The sequence below is a fragment of the Simochromis diagramma genome, unplaced genomic scaffold (genome assembly GCF_900408965.1).
Source record: "Simochromis diagramma unplaced genomic scaffold, fSimDia1.1 OVJJ01000494.1, whole genome shotgun sequence".
Lineage (NCBI taxonomy): Eukaryota > Metazoa > Chordata > Actinopteri > Cichliformes > Cichlidae > Simochromis > Simochromis diagramma.
In genome coordinates, this window is record NW_024387311.1 from 455,345 (window position 1) to 476,871 (window position 21,527).

The following is a 21,527-nucleotide window of genomic DNA, read 5'->3' on the forward strand; positions in this document are numbered from 1 at the left end:
TGGGGGAAAATGATGAATGGGGATCATAGTGAGTATTAAGTAAACAGAGTGCATTTTTTGGACAGAGATTCACTTTTAAGGTGTGTGTGTGTGTGTGTGTGTGTGTGTAATACAAATACATGAAAATAGACTCCAAAAATAGAGTCCTTGAAATGTACAAATTATTGATAAAAAAAAAAAATAATTATAAAATTGGAGGCAACTTTGCCTATGGTACAATGTATGAAAGTATCTTTACTGCAGATACTACTATGGCTCTGCAGATTTATTCCTTTCATTTTAACCTGTGTCGCCTCACCTTGAAGTTGGAAAATACTTTTGGTGGTCAACTCTCTCAAGCAGTTTAACAGTTTCTGTTGTGCCTGTCACTGCTCCCTCTCTGTTTCCTTATCTGGTTCTTCCTGACCTTGCACTTTCTCCTCACGTTCCCCTCTTTCCTCTCTCCCTCTTTGGACTGATAATCATACACAAATAGATTGTATTCAATTAGATTAAAAAATTACATTAATATGAAAAAAATATTAAGATCAATAATAAAAAAAAGTCCTCTCTCAGTGTACTTTCAACCAAAAGGCAAATAACCAAACCACATGAACATCTAATAAAAGATATAAATATTGAAGCACTGATCCAACATTATCCTTTATTGACGGATCCTTTGATCTTACACTTTTACCTGAATGTTGCTCCTGGGTTTAATCTTGGCACATATGACAAAATAAGCAGCTTCTCTCACTCCATTTCAAACAGGACGGTGGTAACAACAGCAGGCTACAGACAATTTTAAGTTTTAGATTTTAAATAGGCTGTATACATTTCAATGGGAGCAACAGGACGGTCAGATGTCGCTGATTTTACTACAGAGCAGGACAGATTGTAGAGTAGCAAACATCGTCGGGAAACACGTTTCAACACTGCAGGTTACCTGGTGTAATGTTTTTCAGCTAAAAAGAAACATGGCCTGACTCCTACCAACTATATAAAGAGTAACTGAAGGTTAAATGCAGCTAATATGTCCTGTTTTAAGCCAGGCACTTCCACCTCCGCTCCGCTGCGTCTCAGCCACCATCGCTCTGGCAGAAAGAGCGCCAGAGTCAGAGCAGGGGAGAGCCGGAACAAACCATTTTGGGAGGGGGTGGGGGGTATGTATACTTTTGTTGTTAAAATGTTATGTCTCAACCAAGTACTTTATGTTTTTTATATTTTTAGTAGTGTGTCACACAAACAGCAAATATTGTCAAAAAAAAAGTAAGAAATCTTTGGGGGTGCTTTGATTCATTTTGCTGAAGCACCCCCCAAAAATGGGCTAAAATCGCCCCTGGTGTAAAGTGTTTTGAGTGCTCACATAACGTAGAAGCACTCCCATTTACTGTCAGGGCACACCTGTGTAGAACAACTTGAATCCACCTGCAGTGCTCCTGCCCTCGCTTCCTTTCCACCTGCTCTCCCTCCACACACTCACACCCAGCGCCTCTCTCACACCCTCCCTCCTTCTTGTGTGTCTTCAGGCAGCAGCAGAGTTGGCCGACCCTATGTGGAAAGCGCATTTTTGTAATAATGGCAGTTTGATTCGGCCAAGGCTTTGTGGCGGATCCCCTTCCCGATGTAACCTTCCCCGTTTCTGCCGGCCTGGGACCAGCGTGTGGCTCCCCGTGGCTGAGTCATTTCTTACTGTGGGTTTATATCGTTATGTATGAAAGATATGCTGTAGATATTGTGCACGCTGCTGTTGCTGCTGCTTGAAATGTGTAGTAAACAACAGAGCGACGGATGTGACGTACGAGAAAGGGGTGGGGCTGGCCTCACATGTGATTAGTGGGTGTGTGTTGTCTTTTCCTCTCATTCAGTGCGACGTTTTATTAAAGTTGTAAGATGGCGACGGTGCATCTGAGGATCGGGGATCTAGTGTGGTGAGTAACCTTTAGACAAGGTTGAGTGCTCCGGTTCCTGTCTGCGGGCCATAGAGCAGCGCTGCATTAGGACGTGTGGCAGTGATGTTTCTCCGTGCCGTAAACCAGGTGTAATCCTTGCAAGTGTTTCCCGTGCTGGGTTAGTGGATAGCCGACCCAAACAAATCGCTAACCGAGCTGACTCAGCCAGCAGCCGACGCTAGCTGCTGGCTAGCAAACAAGCTACAGTAACGGTTTAGACCCAAACTAGGCAGCTGTTTTTCTCCATGCAAACTTGTCTTTGAAGATCGTTTTATTCGCCGTCGTGTGTGTGTGTGTGCGTGCAGACCTACGTTACACGGGCTCAGTGCCTCGGCTCGTGGAAATGTTGTGGTCTGCGACGATCTTTGCTAGCAGCGGAGCCTGAGCGGATGTCTGCGCTCGGCTTCCGTGTTACTGCGGGCGGGCACATTTGCAAGTTTTTCGTAAAGGCTTGATTTCCACACATTTGCGCATTTGTTTGTTGAGACCGTTACAAAGGCACCGCGGGAAGGGTGGCAGACGACGCAGTTAGCAAGCTGAGTGAAACCGGGCCGAACAAGTGCTGAGAAGGCGAGGGCAGTGTGCGGAGGCACGGCGACAAATCCCACCGAGCGCCGCGAGCTGAGCACGGGTACTGATCAGTCTGTCTGCGAATCCTGCTGTTAGCGCTCAGACTGCTGGCTCAATACTTTAGTACCGAATCAACACCGCGGGGGTTTGAGGCGGGCAGCTGATGCCACACAGACCTGGGAGTGATCCGCGCTTGGCCCAGTTTCTCTTTATCTGACAGTTCATGTAGAGTCTGACTTTCACTGATAATGTTAGCTGATGTATCGCGTTGCCAAAGCCACCAGCTCATTGTGGGACTGCTGAGCAGAGAGAGTACAGTGAACTGTGAAGATCGCGGGCTCGGTGCTGACTGTGTGGTCTTATTTCAGGGGGAAGCTCGGTCGTTACCCACCATGGCCAGGAAAGGTAAGGAGCCACAGCTTGTCCATGCCTCTGTTAAATTAAGAAAATGACGGTAACGTTACACCAAAACACTCTCGTTTCAGATAGTGAGCCCCCCCAAGGACCTGAAAAAGCCCAGGGGCAAGAAATGCCACTTTGTGAAGTTCTTTGGAACAGAGGACCAGTAAGTATGGATCATCAGCTTCCTGTTCTGGCCAAGCATGCTGTGCCTTCTCCAGCTGATACGGGAGAGTTGTGTGTCTGTGTGTCTCCAGTGCCTGGATCAAAGTAGAACAGCTGAAGCCGTACCATGCCCACAAAGAAGAGATGATCAAGATAAATAAAGGAAAGCGCTTCCAGCAAGCTGTTGATGCAGTGGAGGACTTCTTAAAGAAAGCAAAGGGGAAAGAACAGGTGAACCACGACACCTAACACCGAGAAGATGCAGAAAAATCACAGTCTGCTTAGATGTAACCCTGTACGTGATGACTGGAGGTTTTAAGTTCATAGCAAGCAGCACCACAGTAATTTGCCTAATTAATGCTGAGCCTTTTGCTCAGTGTCTTTATTCACATAGACTGTCACAAACAAGTGTGTTTTCTTTGTTTTATTTCTTTTTCTTAATCAAGAACATTAAAAGGGACTCGTGTGCTGTTAATGGTCAGAGAAGTGACACAAAGTCTGTGGCCACGTCCCCACAGAGCCCAGGACCCACAGCTGTGGTGCTGCGTGCTTTTTATAAAACTGAGTTTGTATGTGGAAATCTTCACATGCTGATGATGACGATGGGGCCTAGTAATCACACTAAAACAACAGGAGCTGCAGGAGTTCAGTGCAGCCTGCTGCCCTGCAGGTTGCTGTTTACAGAGCATAAACCTGTAGCTACAGAATGCAGTGGTCGCACAGGACAGTGAACGCATCGCTGGTCCTGGTCCCGCCTCCTCCTTACCCAGGTTTATGGAGATGAATCAGTCTGTTAGAAACGATGCTCCTCTGGATATCCAGTGTACCTGCCGTTCTCACCCTCGCGAACCGTGTTGCGCATCACGTCGACTGGCTCGAGCAGTTCTTTGGGATTCCTGCTAGCTTTTTCCAAGAGAAGGTTTTACCGGTGATACAGGAAAGATGCTACAGACATATTTTCTTTTACTTGCCCTGAGCTCACCGTCTCAACAGCTCTGACTGTTTGCTTGTATGGGAGTTACTCGTCCTCTTCGCATGCAGCCTCTGTGTTGGTCTGTTGATGATGTGGATGCCCAGGTTCTTGGACTTCTCCACCACATCAACATCCCACAGGTGGTGTATCCTTCCTCTTCCTTTTGAAGTCAGTCAGCATCTCTTTTGTCTTATTCACATCCAGAAGGAGATTCCTCCCGTAGTCCAGCACTAGTACATCCAACCACTGCAGCTTTGTCACAGTGTCTGTAGGTGGCGTGACCCAGAGCTGTACTGAGAGTCTGAGGTGTGCACGATGAACAGCTGTCAGTAATCCACAGGATGTAGGACTGTAGCTTCTCCGCTGAGAAATCAAAGGTGATCATCACCATGGAGATGGGAGTGCACTCTGTGTGTTATGTATGATTACATCATTTCCTCTGACATTTGTTTTTGTGTCTTTGTGAGCAAAGACTAGTCTCTACATCACCTTCATCACATGAGATGTGAGGGTCGGTGGATGACGTTTGGGCTGGGGTGGCTTGTAAATGCCCGATGCGCTGAACAGCAGGTCTGCTGCTCTTCTGTCTACAGCTGAAATGTTGTTGTCAGGTTGCTAATGTTTTATTCGGTGACATGCGATTAATGTTGCTGGTAATAACAATAAAGCATTAGGCTGCCATGTAGCAGGGGTGCTACTGTGGAGTGTGCAATGTCACATGCTCCCTCTGCATAGCTGCTGAGTGTAGATGTATCTCATGGGTCATGGATGTGTAAATGGAGCAGAGGTTGGTGCCTCATAGATCATAGTGCTGCAGAACGTACTGCACACTGTTCTCATCATTTCCTTCTTCAGTGTAACAAATACCAACATGGAGCACGTATGGAGAAAAATGAGCCTCAGTGGTTACAGCACGAGCCACGTGCAGTGAGTTGTGTGTAACCTTTGAGCACATGCTTCAATCCACACACAAATATGAAGCCATCTGACCACACGTAAAACTATCCGGTCGTTAAGTCTGACGTCACTAGCCATGTCTGGGCCTAAACTCTGCTGCAGGTCCATATATCAAACGATCACTATGGCATTACTGAGAGTTGAAAAACTGTCTAAAGTCTTTCATCTTTAATAAAATGATCAGCGTTCTGCTCTACCAGGTGTAACAATTGAGTTTAACATCCAGGCATCCATGAAAACGGAATTTATGACATTTAACGGAGTTAGAAGTTAGCAGGGAGTTAGCTCGCTAGCTTCTATCTAAATACAATATAGCATGTCCTGACTGCGGGGTTTTGGAAACAAATTCAAACGTACAGCTCTGTTATCACTTCCAGCATAAATGAAGACAGAAAACTAAACAGCAGTGACGTTTGTAGGGTTACTGAAGTTGGGCTAGCTGGTATATAATGATGTGCTACGTGACCGCTAGCGACACAGCTATGTTAGCATAATATAAACAAGCTAACTTTTTTTCCACTCGATAAAAGTTAACGTGAGTGTTCTCGGTGGTCAGGAACAAATGTAATCACATGGCAGGATGCTGTAAAAGGACCAAACTTCAGCCAGGAGAACAACTGAGATAATCCATCCACAATACGAGGTTAGTCATTCATATACTGCTGCATGGGCTGGGCTGCAGTTACATCCTAAGGTTTTAAAAACTGAGCTTAAATAAATGATTAGCGGTAATAAAAGCCGAGGGAGGTCAACAGGGATCACTGACTGTTTTAGGAGCTTTTTGAGATCAAATAGAAGAAAATACAAAACATTAAACATGTTAACAACACAAAAGCCATATTAAACGCAGACTACTTTAGGCCCGGAAGTAGGATTCGTCGTGTCATCCCTGAACAACCGGATATGCTGATCATTTACACACAGTTTAGGAAGTTCAGCTTCACAAATGGGATGCGTTTGTCTTTCTCTGCATCCAGCTGTCTACTGCTTGCAACGTTCCTCTCCATCACTTACAAACCCTAAAATATGAGTGCACCAGTCGGCTGATCCGCACAGATCACATGCCTGCGTCGGATTCTGAGACAAATTTCATGCTGCCAGCTTCACACAGATCCACAAATGTAAGCTGTGTTCTCGTCCCAGTTCTGGGCTTCTTCTAAAGCTTTTAAGTTCCTATTTGGATCGATTCACCACAGATCGCCGTGACTCGACTCGGATCGACTGGTTTTCCGTTACAATCTGGTTCTACTAACGTGCGTGGTTGTCGTCATAGCAACGTGGCCGAGCGTCCCGTGGTGAAATTGATATGTGACATGGATTCCACAAAAAAGGTGGACCTCGTTGTTGTTGTTGTGCTTGTTACCAGTTACAGACACTGTAAAAGATGTTTGATTCGAATCTTACTGTTATCTAATAACAGCAGGCTAACACTAATATTAGCTTAATGACTAACCCTGAACATGTTAGCGTGTAGCAGCAGCTTATTTAAACCATAAGCTAACCTTCACAGGGTACTGTGTGGTGTCTGTAACCATAAATCTGTCCTTTGGTCGTTCTGTTCGTTTAGAAGAAGCCCAGATGTCCCAGTTTTACACTGGATCTTGAATGCAGCTTACATTTGTGGATGTGTGTAAAGCTGGCAGCATGAAATCTGTCTCCCCACGCTGCCATGTGATCTGTGCATAACAGGCAGTTGGTGCACGGAGAAATGTTGCATGTGGCAGACATTTGTACGCACAGAGAGAGTTTTGAATGAGGAAACTGTCCGGACCTGAACTGAAGAAGTGATCAGTGTGTACGCCTTTGTGTAGTAATAGTTTTACTGGTAGATACAGTTTGGAGCTGAGCTTCCACACAGCACATGGATCCTCGTGGTGTGGTGCAGAGGGGGGTTCGTGGTGGATTAGGTTGGGGCTGCAGCTATCGAAGCTTTTAGTAATCGAGTAATCTGTCCTCGGTTCCATCGATAAATCAAGTAGAAGAATCCTTTAATTGTCACTAGGGCTGAGCCATATTATACCGTTTACGGTAATACCGGTACAATGTTAGGCAACGATGAGAAAATGAAATATCGCGATAGAATTTGGGTAAAACGCGCATGCGCAGTGCCTTTGTTTTCATACGCACATGGCCGAAAAAGCATGGCGGATTGAGTGAAACGGATGAACCAGAATTGGTTTGTAAAAATGGTGCCACTTGGAACTGGTTTGGTGTTTGTCCGGCAGATACACAACAAAGCACAGTTTTTTGTAGAACATGCAGGCGGGCCGTCGTTATTGCCGTATTTGTCGCACTAAGGTGCTCGTAAATCTGGGAGTAATCTGGGTCCTAAACTCCATCCCCTTCAGGTCCCAAACTCAAACGAACACACAGCATCACTGAGAGTTAAAAACGGTCTAAATTCTTTCATCTTTAATAAAACGATCAGCGTTGCTGCTTTACCAGGTGTAACTATGAAGTTTAACATCCAGGCATCCATGAAAACAGAATTTATTACATTTAACGGAGTTAGAAGTTAGCGGAAGTTAGCTTGCTCGTTTCGCTAGTTACCTAAGCATGATATAGCATGTTTGACTGAGAGATTTCTAAAAAATTCAAACGTACAGCTCTGCTATCACTTCCAACATAAATGGAGACAGGAAACTAAACAGCAGTGACGTTTGTAGAGTTACTGAAGTTGGGCTAGCTGGTATTTAATGATGTGCTACATGATCGCTAGCGACACAGCTATGTTAGCATAACATAAACAGTGAAGCTGCAGGATGAACACTAACACTTTTCCACTTATAAAAGTTAACGTGAAGGTTCCTCATGGTTAGAGACAAATGCAATCGCATGGCAGGATGCTGTAAACGGACCAAACTTCAGTCAGGAGAACAACTGAGATAATCCATCCACAATACGAGGTTAGTCATTCATATACTGCAACAACATGGGAATAGAGCAGCTGTGATAGAATACAGCATTAATGAATCGATGGTACAGAAGTGGAGGAAGAAAGAAGAATGAGCTGAATAAAGTTTGATTTATCTGACTGCTTTGTTTCGCTTAATGTGTCTTATATTCCCGTGCACCTTATGGTCCGAGAAATATGTATTTGACTTTTTTATTTGGCACACTGCAGTTTAATGTTGCAAAGCACCTCTTTTTAACTTCAGTGGATATTATACATGGTTATGCTCAGGATATGTCAGCCCATTTCTACTGGAAATGCCTTTTGGTTAAACTTTCAGCAAGGAATTTGCATTTGCACTGTTATATTTTTATATAGCTTTAATGCACATAAAAACAGCTGCTTGTTTAAGTGAAAATAAATGGATGGGTTCTTTGTGCTAGTAAAGTTGTTCATGTTTGAGTTTGTGTGTAAGCCTCTAACACGGTGGCTGCAGTGAAGAAGCCAGCCTGTGCTTGTGTTAATTCAGTGGCTCAGAGTTTTACTGGTACATTTTATTGGCTTGTGAAAAATCAGAATCTAATTTAACGAACTCAGCATTTGATATTATTTCTCGTTGAGTCTGAAACACGGAGCAGCTACAGAGGTTGCTTTTCCTCACGTCGGAGTTTGTTGATCAGCTGTTGGGATGAAGGACTCGCGCTTGCTTTTTCCGGCTGTTTTGGAGAAAACATTTTTTTTTGGCTCCGCCTCTTTGCGTTGAACTGTCCCAGTGTCACCATCACTGCTGCTGTTGGGTCTGCGTGGGCTCGTTGTTGTCACTCTGTATTGGTTTGCTGCTACCAACTATGTTTCCACTGCACGTCTGTTTGTCGTGGCAAATGTGCACTCACGTTTCCATGGTGACAGTGGTGAGAGCCGCGTGTTAAACGAAGCATCGAGTTGAATTTTTCATTTACAGAATTACTGGATGAACGGCTGCAGCCCTGTTTGCTACTATTTTCAGGCAGATTTCTCTCCATAAACATAAACACGTCTCATCACTGAGACTTTTCTCACGACATGTGAATAAACACGTTCAGTTTGGCAGCTCAGTGACACTGTGTGTGTTTTTGAAAGAACTCAGATGGAAAAGGAGACTCAAAAGGAAAGAAGACGCCCAACAAGCCACTAAAAATTCTGGATGAGGATGATGAGGACCTCAGTGCCCTAAAGGACCCCTCTGAGAAGGTCAGTTCAGACGCTAACACCACTGTGAAGATGACTGTATTTTATTGTAAAGGTTAAAAACGGTTCCCTTCCTGTCAGTGCTTGTCTAAAATATCAGAATCAAACCTGCTTGGACTGTTTGCTGCAATATTATTATAAAACAACACCTGAGTTACATTTTGTAGCAACAGAAACAGAGTGTGGAGGACTAGTGAGTCAAAGTGAACCACATCCAGCTTCCATTGCTGTTCACAATTCATCTGTTTCCTGTTAAGAATGTGTGATGGTTTAAACAAACAAAGTAAAAATAATCCAGTCCAGTGTCCTGCACATGATAGAGACAGCGCCCCCTGCAGCAGACGCTGACCTCTGCAGATTTCTCACTGATTTAAAGGTGAATATGTGTCTTTTTTCCTCCTTAAGGACTTAGCTGACTCTGACCCCGAGCCATCCACTATTGAGAGGCTGGGGGCTGGACCGGGCTCAGGATTCAAATGGGAAAGCAGCGTAGGTGAACGCCCCCTCCCACCAAGCCTTGTCTTGACTTCTACCTGACCTTAATCTTTGGCTTTAATTCACCAGCAACTGCAGACCTTTCCCTTCTGACTTGTTTGGTGCTCTCTGTGACTGCTCAGATTGTTTGCTGTGATCTTGAAATGGTCAGTAACCCTGCGTGCAGGGCTCAGTGCCACATGGAGCTTTGATTAGGGCTGGGAGTTTTGACTGAGAAATATTATAATTCAGATCATTTATCAGCACTGACACCACAGCAGAGGCCTTTGTGTCAAAGTAAGTGAGCATAAAACAGAAAAACATGAAGCAGATTTTCCTGGCCCGACTTTTTACAGCAGCCTTAAAAATATTCTGCAGTAGAACAAAAACTGAAGAAAACCACGAATCAGCATCTGAACATGACCTGATGCTGCTGAAGTCACAGAGGTTTGATTAGAGACACAGCTGAGAGTTTTGTAAAAGTTGACATTTCTTCAGTATTGAACAGCAAAGTCGTTTTTGAAGTTGCGCTGTACAAATAATGCAGAAAACAGAGATCTGAGACTGGAAGCTGTTCCTGAAGTACACAGAGAGACAGAGCTGTGCAGGAAGTGAGATCTTATTGTGGTGGAAGCTAAACAGCCAAAGTCCGAGTGAATTAATGACGATGTTGATCAAACATGTAGTTTGATCTTCTTTTGCTGCTGGTTCAGTGAATTTTGGTCCGAGTGATGAAACCTGCAGCATCAGAGTCTGTGAGGTGTCGGCGTTCAGCAGCGACGTGTCTGCATACGTGCTGTCGGGGGCTCCATCCACGCTCCGTGTTTACATCTTTGTGCACAATCCGTCTTCCTGCTCTCATTTACTGCTTTAGCTGTTTGGTGGCGGTGAAATAGTTTCGTGAGCTTTAATCCGAGTTTCTGGCAAAATACATTTATGTTTAAAAATGGATTTAGGATTGAATGAATCGATGTGGCTTTATTCAAGCTAAACTCGATTTGAAACGGAAAATCGATGTTTTGTTTTTAAACCCTCCGTAGTTTTAGTTTAGTTGGCTGCCTGCTTCCTGACCCTCACTGACAGGTTAGGAAGCAGGCAGCCTCGGAGGTGTCACGAGGACCGAGCTGGTCCTTGGTTACGGGATGTGACCGCGCTGAATGAAATGCCCTTTGACAGGTTTGTATGTGTACGTATGCAAACGGCTCACCCACCAAAACAATGCAGACAGTAACAGTTTTTATTTGTCAGTAAACATTTGGGTGGGTGAAGGTGTCCAAACGTCAGCCTGCTACTGCACGTTATAGCTAATTATTGTCCCAGGAAGCAGTTCAAGCCCTCGTGTGAGTGCAGTGAGAGCCAGCGGCTCCTCAGGCTGCTTCATCACGCTTCCTTGTTTTAGTTTCCGGTCTATGCAAAACATCCATTTCCTCTTTCGTCTTTGTCCATCGTGTTAGGCAGAAATAACTGCACGTTCCTTTAGTCATGTAAAGCTTGTTCAATAAGTTTTTGGCTAAAATGGAGCCGTGAACCAGTCTGTAACTGGGGCCTCGTCACTGGTTTCTACTTGCATAGAGAAGGACAGTGAACTTGTGGGGTCACCTCATTTTAATAGAAGTATCAGAGTTCAATCTGCACTTTGTGGTACAAACTAACACACATTTCCATGTTAACATTGTCCTGCTTTGTAACTCCAGTATGCTAACGTTCACAGGCAGAAGAGTTGCATCGTCCTCTCGTAATTAACCAAAGTTATGAGCGCCAGCTAGCTGCATGCAGCATGCAGCACTTGTTACAGATCTGAATCTTATATTTCTATTCATTTCAGATCGTGTTTTCTTTTTACCCCTTTAACAAGCCGTACCAAGGGCCACCTTAAAAACCAGGGCCACCTTAAAAACCAGGGCCACCTTAAAAACCAAGGCCACCTTAAAAACCAAGGCCACCTTAAAAACCAAGGCCACGTATATGTTTGCATCACAGATCCGCTGACGGCTGCCTCCATAATAACAATTACAGCACTGTGCAAAAGTCTGGAGCCACCCTTTATTTCTTTAGATTTTACTACTGAGGAGCCTTTTCAGAGCTGTTCGCCCCTCGGCTGGCTGATAAGGTTTTGTTGTCACCCTGTCGGTTGTGCAACGGCGACTCCCAGGGTTGTGAATGTGATAACATGGAAATGAAGCAACGTAGGATTTTCATAAAACAGTTACATCTACTGAGATGCTGAGGGCTACCATTGGCTGCTGCCAGTATTTTCATTTTATTTTCTTTCTTCTTCTGTTTGTAAGTAGTCCATAGTAATAGTTTTCCAGCTTTCTGGAATTCTTTCCCACTTGTTCTTGGGACATTGGCTGCTTTTTGACTCAGCAGGCCACTTAGCATTAGTATAAATAATGAATTTGTATCTTCTGAAACTTTGTGACAGGTTGTTGGTAACAAAGACTCAGCATTTGTTCTTTATTCAATTTAATCGAATCTGTGAAAAAGTAGAATTTGTGCTCAACTAAATAATTCCCAAAGAGCTGTTGACTGAAAACTTGGAGCATGTTGGAATGGTGTGTTTAGTCTTTAGCATCTCACTATTCATCACTGATTGAAGAAAATAAGAACAACCCCAGGTTTCTCTTCAGCTCTGTAGCCAGGCTGACAAACAGTCAGAGCTCTGTTGAGCCAAACATCCCTTTAACGTTAACTAGTAATGACTTCATGAACTTCTTCACAAATAACATTTTAATCATTAGAGAAAAAATTACCAATAATCATTCCACAGATGTCTCCAGAAGTTGATTCTGTTCATGTGGACGTAGCGTTTTGTGGGAGAAACATTTCGTCACTCATCCAAGTGACTTCTTCAGTCGCAGCTGACTGCAGGTTTCCCCAAATCTTATAAAGCTGCGACTGAAGAAGTCACTTGGATGAGTGACGAAATGTTTCTCCCACAAAACGCTACGTCCACATGAACAGAATCAACTTCTGGAGACATCTGTGACATCTATGAATATGGCTTACTCTGGATGGCATTACCTTGGCCTCCAGTAACACTGTGAGGAACCTTGGAGTCATTTTTGACCAGGACATGTCCTTCAATGCACATATTAAACAAATATGTAAGACTGCTTTCTTCCATTTGTGCAACATCTCTAAAGTTAGAAATATCCTGTCTCAGAGTGACGCTGAAAAACTAGTTCATGCATTTATTACTTCCAGGCTGGACGACTGTAATTCATTATTATCAGGAAGTCCTAAAAACTCCCTGAAAATCCTTCAGCTAATCCTGCAGCAAGAGTCCTGACAGGGACTAGAAAGAGAGAGCAGAGTTCTCCTGTTTTGGCTTCCTGTTAAATCCAGAATTCAAAATCCTGCTCCTCACATACAAGGTCTTAAATAATCAGGCCCCATCTTATCTTAATGACCTTGTAGTACCATATCACCCTATTAGAGCACTTCGCTCTCGCTCTGCAGGCCTACTTGTTGTTCCTAGAGTATTTAAAAGTAGAATGGGAGGCAGAGCCTTCAGTTTTCAGGCCCCTCTTCTGTGGAACCAGCTTCCAGTTTGGATTCAGGAGACAGACACTATCTCTACTTTCAAGATTAGGCTTCAAACTTTCCTTTTTGCTAAAGCATAAAGTTAGGGCTGGACCAGGTGACCCTGAATCCTCCCTTAGTTATGCTGCAATAGACGTAGGCTGCTGGGGATTCCCATGATGCATTGAGTTTTTCCTTTCCAGTCACCTTTCTCACTCACTATGTGTTAACAGACCTCTGCATTGAATCATATCTGTTATTAATCTGTCTCTCTTCCACAGCATGTCTTTATCCTGTCTTCCTTCTCTCACCCCAACCAATCACAGCAGATGGCCCCGCCCCTCCCTGAGCCTGGTTCTGCTGGAGGTTTCTTCCTGTTAAAAGGGAGTTTTTCCTTCCCACTGTCGCCAAAGTGCTGCTCATAGGGGGTCATATGATTGTTGGGTTTTTCTCTGTCTTCTTTGTATCATTTTAGGGTTTTTACCTTACAATATAAAGCACCTCGTGCACTACTGCTGCTACTATATACACATGCACAAAAACGGATGGAGGTTTCTTCCTGTTAAAAGGGAGTTTTTCCTTCCCACTGTCGCCAAAGTGCTTGCTCACAGGGGGTCATCATCGTTGGCGTTCTGTGTTATTGTAGGGTCGACCTTACAGGATAACGCACCATGAGCCGGTTGTTGTTGTCATTTAATGCTGTATAAATAAAATTGAATTGAACCAAATATTCTCTTTCAGGCTCATTAGAGTAGTACAAACTTACATACTGTACTTCATGTCTGTTTACAGCTGTTACACCTACTTCTCATTTTCCTAAGATAAAATGAAGGAAATAAGGTGTGGCTTAAGACTCGTTGCTGCTTCCCCAATTAAGCCCGAAATTCATAAAATCATAAAACTGGTGCTCTGCAAGAGTGTATCTCTAAAATGTCCATGTGTGAGAGGCTGCAGGTGAGATCATTACAGGCGTGGCTGTGGGAAGATGGCATGATGCAAACACCACCGTGCCTTAATGTGCTGTGTGTTGATGTTTACCTCGAATGTTTTCTTTTAAAACACTGTAGAGTGCAGACAGGCTGCCAACATTAGCTTTTAATGCAGGAGCTTTAGAACATTGAGTGGCTCTAACACTGTAACCTGTCAGATCACTGCACGTCTGTATGAACACTCATCCACTGCACTCTGTGTTGTAGCCTGTGAAGGATGATCCACATTTTCACCACTTTCTGCTCAGCCAGTCTGAAAAGGTAAGCAGGAACATGTGGTCAGAGGTTTCCATATACTCCGCATAGGCATGAATGACGGCTCATTTAAGTTTCTAATGTTTTTTTACAACAACAAACAGGAATATGGTTTCCATTTATCTAGAATGTTCTCTGATTCGCACACCTGCACCAACACTTGGTTGCATGCTCTGGAGCCATCAGCACTCAGGAGTTCGGTTAAATTGGTTGGTTTGGTTTCTTGGCATGGACCAGTGTTTAATAGGTCTGAGGTCGGGCCTTTGGGAAGGACATTAGGCTGCTTTTCAAAACCAGTTTGTGGTGTGTTTGGGATCATTGTCCTGTTGGAAAACCCAACCGTGTCGGAGAATTTTGAGGTTTTTTCATTCCATTCACTCTGTGCAGTGTGCCAGTGTCGATGCTGCCTCCACCGTGTTTGACAGGTGGTACCGTGTTCTTCATTTTGAAGGCCTTAGATCTTTGTCTCATCTGGACTTTAAAGTTTGTGCAACAGCAAACATGAGTTTAGCTTGAAGGTCAGTTTTGGATCAGGGGCTCCATGGTGACTCGCTGGGACACCACAGTTGTTGGCATTAAGATGTTAGTAGGACATAATCTCCACTGGAGAAGAGTTGTTTTTAACATCTCCAACACTTCAAACCTGACGAACATTTGGTGTAAGATTTGTTTCACTGACACATTGTTTCTTATTGCAGCAACCACCAGTTAGTCTGCAACACAAACTTCACTTCTACACTCACGTTTTCATGTCTAAGTTGGTCCTCTAATAATTCAGTTAATTAGATGAATTAAAAATGAAGTGTTTATAAAGCTTGCTGTAGTGGCAGCTGGTGACACTGTCAGTTATGTACCAGTTACTTGATGGCATATGATGATTCCCGGTTCTGTAAGGAATGTGATGCAAATTATCTCCTCAGTCTGTCCACTTTGCTGCTTTAGCACTAACTGATTATCGATTGGTTTGAAATGAAAACATGTTGTATGAATTACAGCTCGTTAAAAACGACTCGTTTTAAATATAAGTTGCATCGTTTTTACTTTGTCACCTCTGCGCCCACAGCCAGCTTCGTCAATGGAGCCCATTAGCAAACGCCTGAAGATCATTGAAGAGGTAAAAGCAATAATGTAGGCTGCTTTGATTTGCTTGAAATGATTGTTCATTGGCAGGAACAGAGACTTGCATGTGTGCACAGTGCATACCAGGCAAAGGACATGTGATTTATTTTTTCATTTGTTTAGTTCCCGTGAGTGTGATTTCTATAGATTTGCCTCTGATTGTGCAGGTCACAGGGTCAACATCTATCCAAGCAGCAGACAGCACAGCGATCAACGGCAGCATCACACCCACAGATAAGCGGTATGGCACATCCTCGTCACAGGGTTACACAACACTGTTGCTAAATTGATCACAGGGCTCGTTTTCATGCTTTGGTCTGTATGTTCTCGGCTTCTGCTCTTCAGAATAGGCTTCCTGGGTCTGGGGCTGATGGGTAGCGGCATTGTTTCCAACCTGTTGAAAATGGGTCATGTCGTGACAGTGTGGAACCGCACTGCAGAAAAGGTAAACGCACTCGTGGTCAGCCAGTGGCTGCTGTCTCTAACACGATCACATTCAGTCAGATTATAGGTTCAGCAGTATTAAAGCGCCCAACGTGGACATGGTTGGTTGAAAGGGGTGTGGCTTGCTGTTGATTCCTCCCTGCTATGTTTCAGTGTGACCTGTTCATCCAGGAGGGGGCACGGTTAGGCCGCACTCCTGCAGAAGTGGCCTCCATGTGTGACATCACCTTCTCCTGTGTGTCTGACCCTAAGGCTGCCAGAGACGTGAGTACGCTGCACCGTGGCATGTTCAACACCAGTCTGCAAATAACAAGCTAACGACAGAATAAACGTGAAGAAAAATCAAATGGATCCATGATTTCATGCATTCATCAAGTGCACAGAGAGTGAGTGGGTGGGGATTGTCAAGAGTGAAGTGGGCGGGGCTATAAATGAACAGAAAGGTGCTCTGACTTTTTGAGTCACTGGCACCAGCTGGCGTTTCACGGTAAGGAACATGGGTGTGAACGTGGCTCTTTGATGGATGTGACAAAGTTGTTCATTGAACAGGTCGTTGATATTTATTCAACTCTGAATCACACCAACAGTTATCGTGTGAGGCAAAGACACTAATGCAGATCAATCACATAGCTCTATATTCACATTTCTGTCTTTTATGAAGTTGGTGTTGGGACCCAGTGGAGTGCTACAAGGAATCAGACCGGGCAAATGCTACGTAGAGATGTCTACAGTCGATCCAGAGACCATCACAGAGCTCTCACAGGTAAACACCAGCATGATCCAGTAAATAAAATGATTTTAAAACTCTGTCTCATGCTGCCTTCATCTCGGTTAGAAATACCTACAGTAGGAGCAGCTGAGTGTATCAATAAATTCTTATTCAGTATTTGAATGTCAGGTGATCACGTCACGGGGCGGCCGCTTCCTGGAAGCTCCGGTGGCAGGAAGCCAGCAGCTGTCCAACGACGGGATGCTGGTCATCCTGGCAGCTGGCGACAGGACGGTCTATGAGGACTGCAGCAGCTGCTTCCAGGCCATGGGCAAGACCTCGTTTTTTCTGGGTACGGAAAGATCTGCGTCCAGTACACTCAGCAAGGCCCACGCAGAAGACGGATGAAGTGTTGGGCTTTAGACATCCGAGGGGACACACATGCAGCAAAAGGAACTTGAGTTATTTGTGTGCCTTTGTCTATCAGTCTGCACCAGCCCATATCGACAAGATGAAAACATGAGAACTGCTCCTTTGTTATTAATCTGTGGCTGTCTTCCACAGTGTCTCTCTCCCGTCTCTCTCCCCTCACCCCAACCCATCGCCCCTCCCTCAGCCTGCTTCTGTGGGAGGTTTCTTCCTTCCTTCCTTTAGCACCTTGTTGTGATTTGGTGCTATGTAAATAAAAATTGTAGTGAATCATTGTAGCCAGTGCAGACTGATGGCACAGAGGATTTGGGCCAGATTACAACTGTGTGTGTGTGTGTGTGTTTTTTTTTAAGGTGAGGCAGGGAATGCTGCAAGGATGATGCTAATCCTCAACATGGTTCAAGGCAGCTTCATGGCCACTATTGCAGAGGGGCTAACATTGGCACAGGCCACGGGCCAATCACAGCAGACCTTCCTGGACATCCTGTGCCAGGGTCAGATGGCTAGCACCTTTGTGGACCAGAAATGCCAGAGTAAGTCAACACAGAGTGTGACGTCACTGCTCACTTTGATTTGTTATCACTAGGGCTGCCATGATTAGTCGACTAGTCACGATTACGTCGACTATCAAACTTGTCGACGACTGATTTAATAGTCGACGCGTCATTTGAAGCTTTGTAAGATCCCAAAAGCCGCAGGAATAAGTAGCAGGATTTAAGAGTGTAATAACGGACTGAAACAGAAGATGGCAGCACTGCATGTACAAGGATGCCAGCTGCCGTTAAACCCCGAAGAAGAAGAAGCTGTGTCCTGTATCGTAGCTGTGTCCAAATTCAGGAACTGCATCCTCCTGTGCCCGCATTAGTAGGCCGATTACGTTACAGCGACACGACGAAGACTGTCCAAATTTGAAGACTCCGACAAATGCGCCCTTCATGTCCCCAGATTTGAAAGATGGGTCTGGTGTATACTTCGTGGCCCAACCTATCCCAGAATTCATAGCGCGGCCCAGCTCAGTTCCCAACAATGGCGGCAGCTAGTTAGTTTTAATATTACTCTTATTATTCTTTCTGGGTCACAAAATAAACGTTTAACATATTTTCAGGGAGAATGTAGCTGTGTAAACCTCAAATATCTGCTCAGTTTATCAAGACACCGCATATTTTCAAAAGCGCTCCGACGTTTCTGGAGACGTCTGTTACCCACCAGCTCGATAGCTAGCCGGGGTTCAAGGCGCTTTTTGTAGTGTTTTATTTGTTCCTGAGTAAATCGGTTTGGCTGAGATCAAAGTTATAGTTTTTACACAGCTGAATAAACGTCAAGCAGACAGCTGATTATCAGAAGTGTGAGATGCTGGAGAATTTACTCCGGTGTCCTGTTATATTTTAGATAGCAAGGAGTTTATTAAACTTCACCGAAACAATCTGCAGATTTCGTTTAAATTCAATAAACTATCATCTTGTCTTTATTTTTAGTTAGCACAGACCTTAAACACTTAAAGCTGTAAGCTAATGATAGTTATATAAGAGCAGATGCTGCTGGTGCAATAAGCTGTATGTTTTACGTCCAATGGATGATGATCTGATTAATCGACTAATCGCCAAAATAATCTGTGACTAGTCGACTATCAAAATAACCGTTTGTGGCAGCCCTAGTTGTCATTCGCCTAACAGTCAAAGATCCGTGGTTGAATTGGGGAACGTGCCAAATCGAGACTGCAGCTTATTTTGTCTTCTTCTTTTTTAGTCTTAACTGGGACAAAAACAAGTCCCATGAATATCAGGAGGTCCTACTGTAACCTAGCCTGTAATGACAGTCTTCCTGCCCCTTCCAGATATTTTACAGGGCAACTTTAAACCAGACTACTATTTGAAACACATTCAGAAGGACCTAAGGCTAGCCATCTCCATGGGCGACATGGCCAACCATCCAACCCCGATGGCTGCAGCTGCCAACGAGGTACAGCTCTCACAGCTTTCTCCTCTAAATTTCTGTAATTCTTTGTGGTAAAACTTTTCTTTTCAGAAATGAAGTGTTTCCTGCTCACGTTGTTTGTCCTCTAACATATGAGCCTTGGGGCAGCAGAAACGTTTTGTCTCCGTTGTCCAGCCGTTGTTTTCTGTTTTGCAGGTTTATAAGCGGGCCAAGGCACTGGACCAGTCGGACAATGACATTTCAGCAGTTTACAGAGCCTACATTCACTAGAGCGAGGTGTGGCCTGGCCTGTGGACCACACAGTCTTTGATCCCTCCTTTTCTCCCTTTGTCATTAAAGGTTTTTTGTTTTTAATTTGAAACTTTTATTTTATTTTTCACCCCAGTGCCAGCCGCGTTACCTGCCCGCAATTCCAGGACTGTAATTCCGTGTTTTAGAGGCAACATTAAGCATTGCACTGACTGTACTGTGGGAATTTTATGCTGTAAGAGTGCCAGGAACGAGGCTGAACTACTGCACTGCTGCAGTTTGCTGTCAGAGGGGCGCTTTGCCTCGTTCCTGACATCGTTGTTATAAAACAGTATGAGTAATGCTGGGCGCTACTGTGAAGCTAAACAAATTGCCATGTGGAATCAGAACCCTAACATATTTGAGTTTTTCCCCTTTTGTTTAATTATCTGTGTGAACTCTGCTCCAGAAATCCATGAGAGTAAGCAACAGAACATGCCACTGCATTGCCTTAATATTGTAACCCCTCGGGTCCTTCGACAATACACGTATTTATTTATGCCTCTTTTAAGGTCTTCTTTGTGCAGTTGGCTTCTTCCCGTGTGTAACCACAGAATTTAGGCTTTTCCATTAGTGTGATTTTGTTTGAAACAAGTGGAGGACAAAGCTGCAGATGTGCCGAGGCCTTAAAATGCAGATGTTTCTCCTCATGGTTTGAGATTTCCACTTTTGAAACGCTTCGGCCTTTCTCTTGGAAGACTTTGTGTTTTTCCTCTTTAAATATATGAACCTAGATCGATCCCGTTTGAGCTGACAGCTCAGTGTTGAATCGTTGTTAGGCGCTAGCGTTAGAGCCAAGCTAAGGCCAGAGTGACACTTAAACCTTAGGCCCTGTAGACTTTAGTCAAAGCAGACCAACACACAGGTCGTTTTAGACACTATTTGTTACATGACTGTGTTCACTCAGTCTGAGTCTCAATGCTTGATATTGATTTGATCGGCTGGCCTCAATAAAATTACGAGCAAACAAAGTGGGCGGAGGTTTGACTGTAAAGGTCATCACAGGCTGGCACAACACAACTGATCAGTGAGGTTTGTGGCCCAGCTTGTGACAGATGATCATTAAAATGAAATCCCAAAGAGATGTTGGAGGTCTCAGTTATAGTAGTTTATCTACAATATGTTACTGAGTGTTTCATGTATTTAATGTTTGGACTCAGATCTTTGTGATTGCAGCATTGGCTGTGTGTGTTGGCCCTGACAGGCTCCAGCCACCCAGATAAAGACAATTACTGAGATGGTGAGGGAACAACACAGCCCAACACTGTATGAATCCATCACAGGCCCCATGGGCCAAGCTTTGACTTCCCAACATGATATGAAGCCAGCTCACTGGTGTCCTCACAGGGCTTAGTGATTTTAGTCTTATTGGTACCCATGAAGACCTCTGCTATGTAGCATCAAACGTACCTGCTATCAGTAAGACAGCGTATACAAGTACAAATGTGGCACAGTAGTGAGGTTTTCTTCTTCTCTGCTTCAAACTCAAAGATGCGACATATCTTCTCAGACTGACAGGGCTCGGCCACCGGTCAACCAAGGGGATTATTCTGATACTTTAGGGTGTCGGCGGCGTCGTGTTTGAAGTCGTTAGTCCAAGTTTATTCTGTCCCATATGGTCAGGAAGTGCTGCGGCAGGCCTACAAACATGTGAGGGTCATTTTTATTTTCAGATTGAACATTGAAACCAAATGGCTTTTGAAAACGTGCGTCTGCACCACCAGGTTGGTCTACTGTATCTTATCCAGTATGACATGAAGAAACCAAAACGGGCCGATCACCCACCAGTTCATGGTTTTATCATCTGAGGCTACACGTTTGTCGAAACGTAGTTACCAAGCGATCTGTGAGAAGCATTTTGTTAGCCAAGGTTAAGTTTTTAATTTTGGTTTGTCAGACACGCTCTAGACTTCAAAGAGCTGTTTTTAGAAGATGTAAATAGCACATTAGGATAAGTAGGGTTCCTTTTCTATCTGCGGTAATCAGGATTAATGAAGAAGCTACTTTTGGTTTTGACTCTACAGAGCGAATGTCTAACATCTGTGTCTTAATACTGTAGATTGCTCAGTTCAAATGTAAATGGTTTATAAATATATGGCTTATATAATCTGGCTTATTGTGATGGAATAATGACTGGGATCCCATTGATGCAAGGTGGGAGGAACTTTGGGGCTATTTATGATTTTGTGTACATGTGAAAATATCAAGACTTTTGTGCTGTTTAATAAATCCTAAACTCCTAATT

The 21,527-nt window shown here is 44.1% G+C and overlaps 1 protein-coding gene across 4 annotated transcripts; it reads left to right on the forward strand.

Annotated features, from left to right (window-relative positions):
* The first annotated feature begins 1,791 nt into the window (after nt 1-1,791).
* On the forward strand, nt 1,792-21,527 carry glyr1 (glyoxylate reductase 1 homolog (Arabidopsis)). Of its 4 annotated transcripts, XM_040005025.1 has the most exons (16): nt 1,792-1,910; nt 2,870-2,906; nt 2,987-3,066; nt 3,158-3,296; nt 9,008-9,118; nt 9,521-9,604; nt 14,311-14,364; nt 15,422-15,472; nt 15,645-15,718; nt 15,823-15,922; nt 16,075-16,185; nt 16,583-16,684; nt 16,820-16,982; nt 17,413-17,592; nt 18,894-19,018; nt 19,190-21,527. In XM_040005025.1, exons 1-16 carry the CDS (start codon nt 1,873-1,875, stop codon nt 19,262-19,264), a joined length of 1,524 nt encoding a protein of 507 aa, XP_039860959.1. In that variant the 5' UTR covers nt 1,792-1,872; the 3' UTR covers nt 19,265-21,527. The 4 variants fall into 4 exon arrangements, with proteins under 4 accessions (XP_039860959.1, XP_039860960.1, XP_039860961.1 ...); XM_040005026.1 differs by lacking the exon at nt 14,311-14,364 and having other exon boundaries at nt 1,793-1,910; XM_040005027.1 differs by lacking the exon at nt 9,521-9,604 and having other exon boundaries at nt 1,793-1,910.

What these genes read in the sequence shown, in the direction of transcription:
- glyr1 (XM_040005025.1), top strand. Translation starts at nt 1,873, where the DNA reads ATGGCGACGGTGCATCTGAGGATCGGGGATCTAGTGTG. An exon ending in TTCTTTGGAACAGAGGACCA is followed by an intron (nt 3,067 to 3,157) that starts GTAAGTATGGAT and finishes GTGTGTCTCCAG; the next exon opens with TGCCTGGATCAAAGTAGAAC. An exon ending in TAAAGGACCCCTCTGAGAAG is followed by an intron (nt 9,119 to 9,520) that starts GTCAGTTCAGAC and finishes TTCCTCCTTAAG; the next exon opens with GACTTAGCTGACTCTGACCC.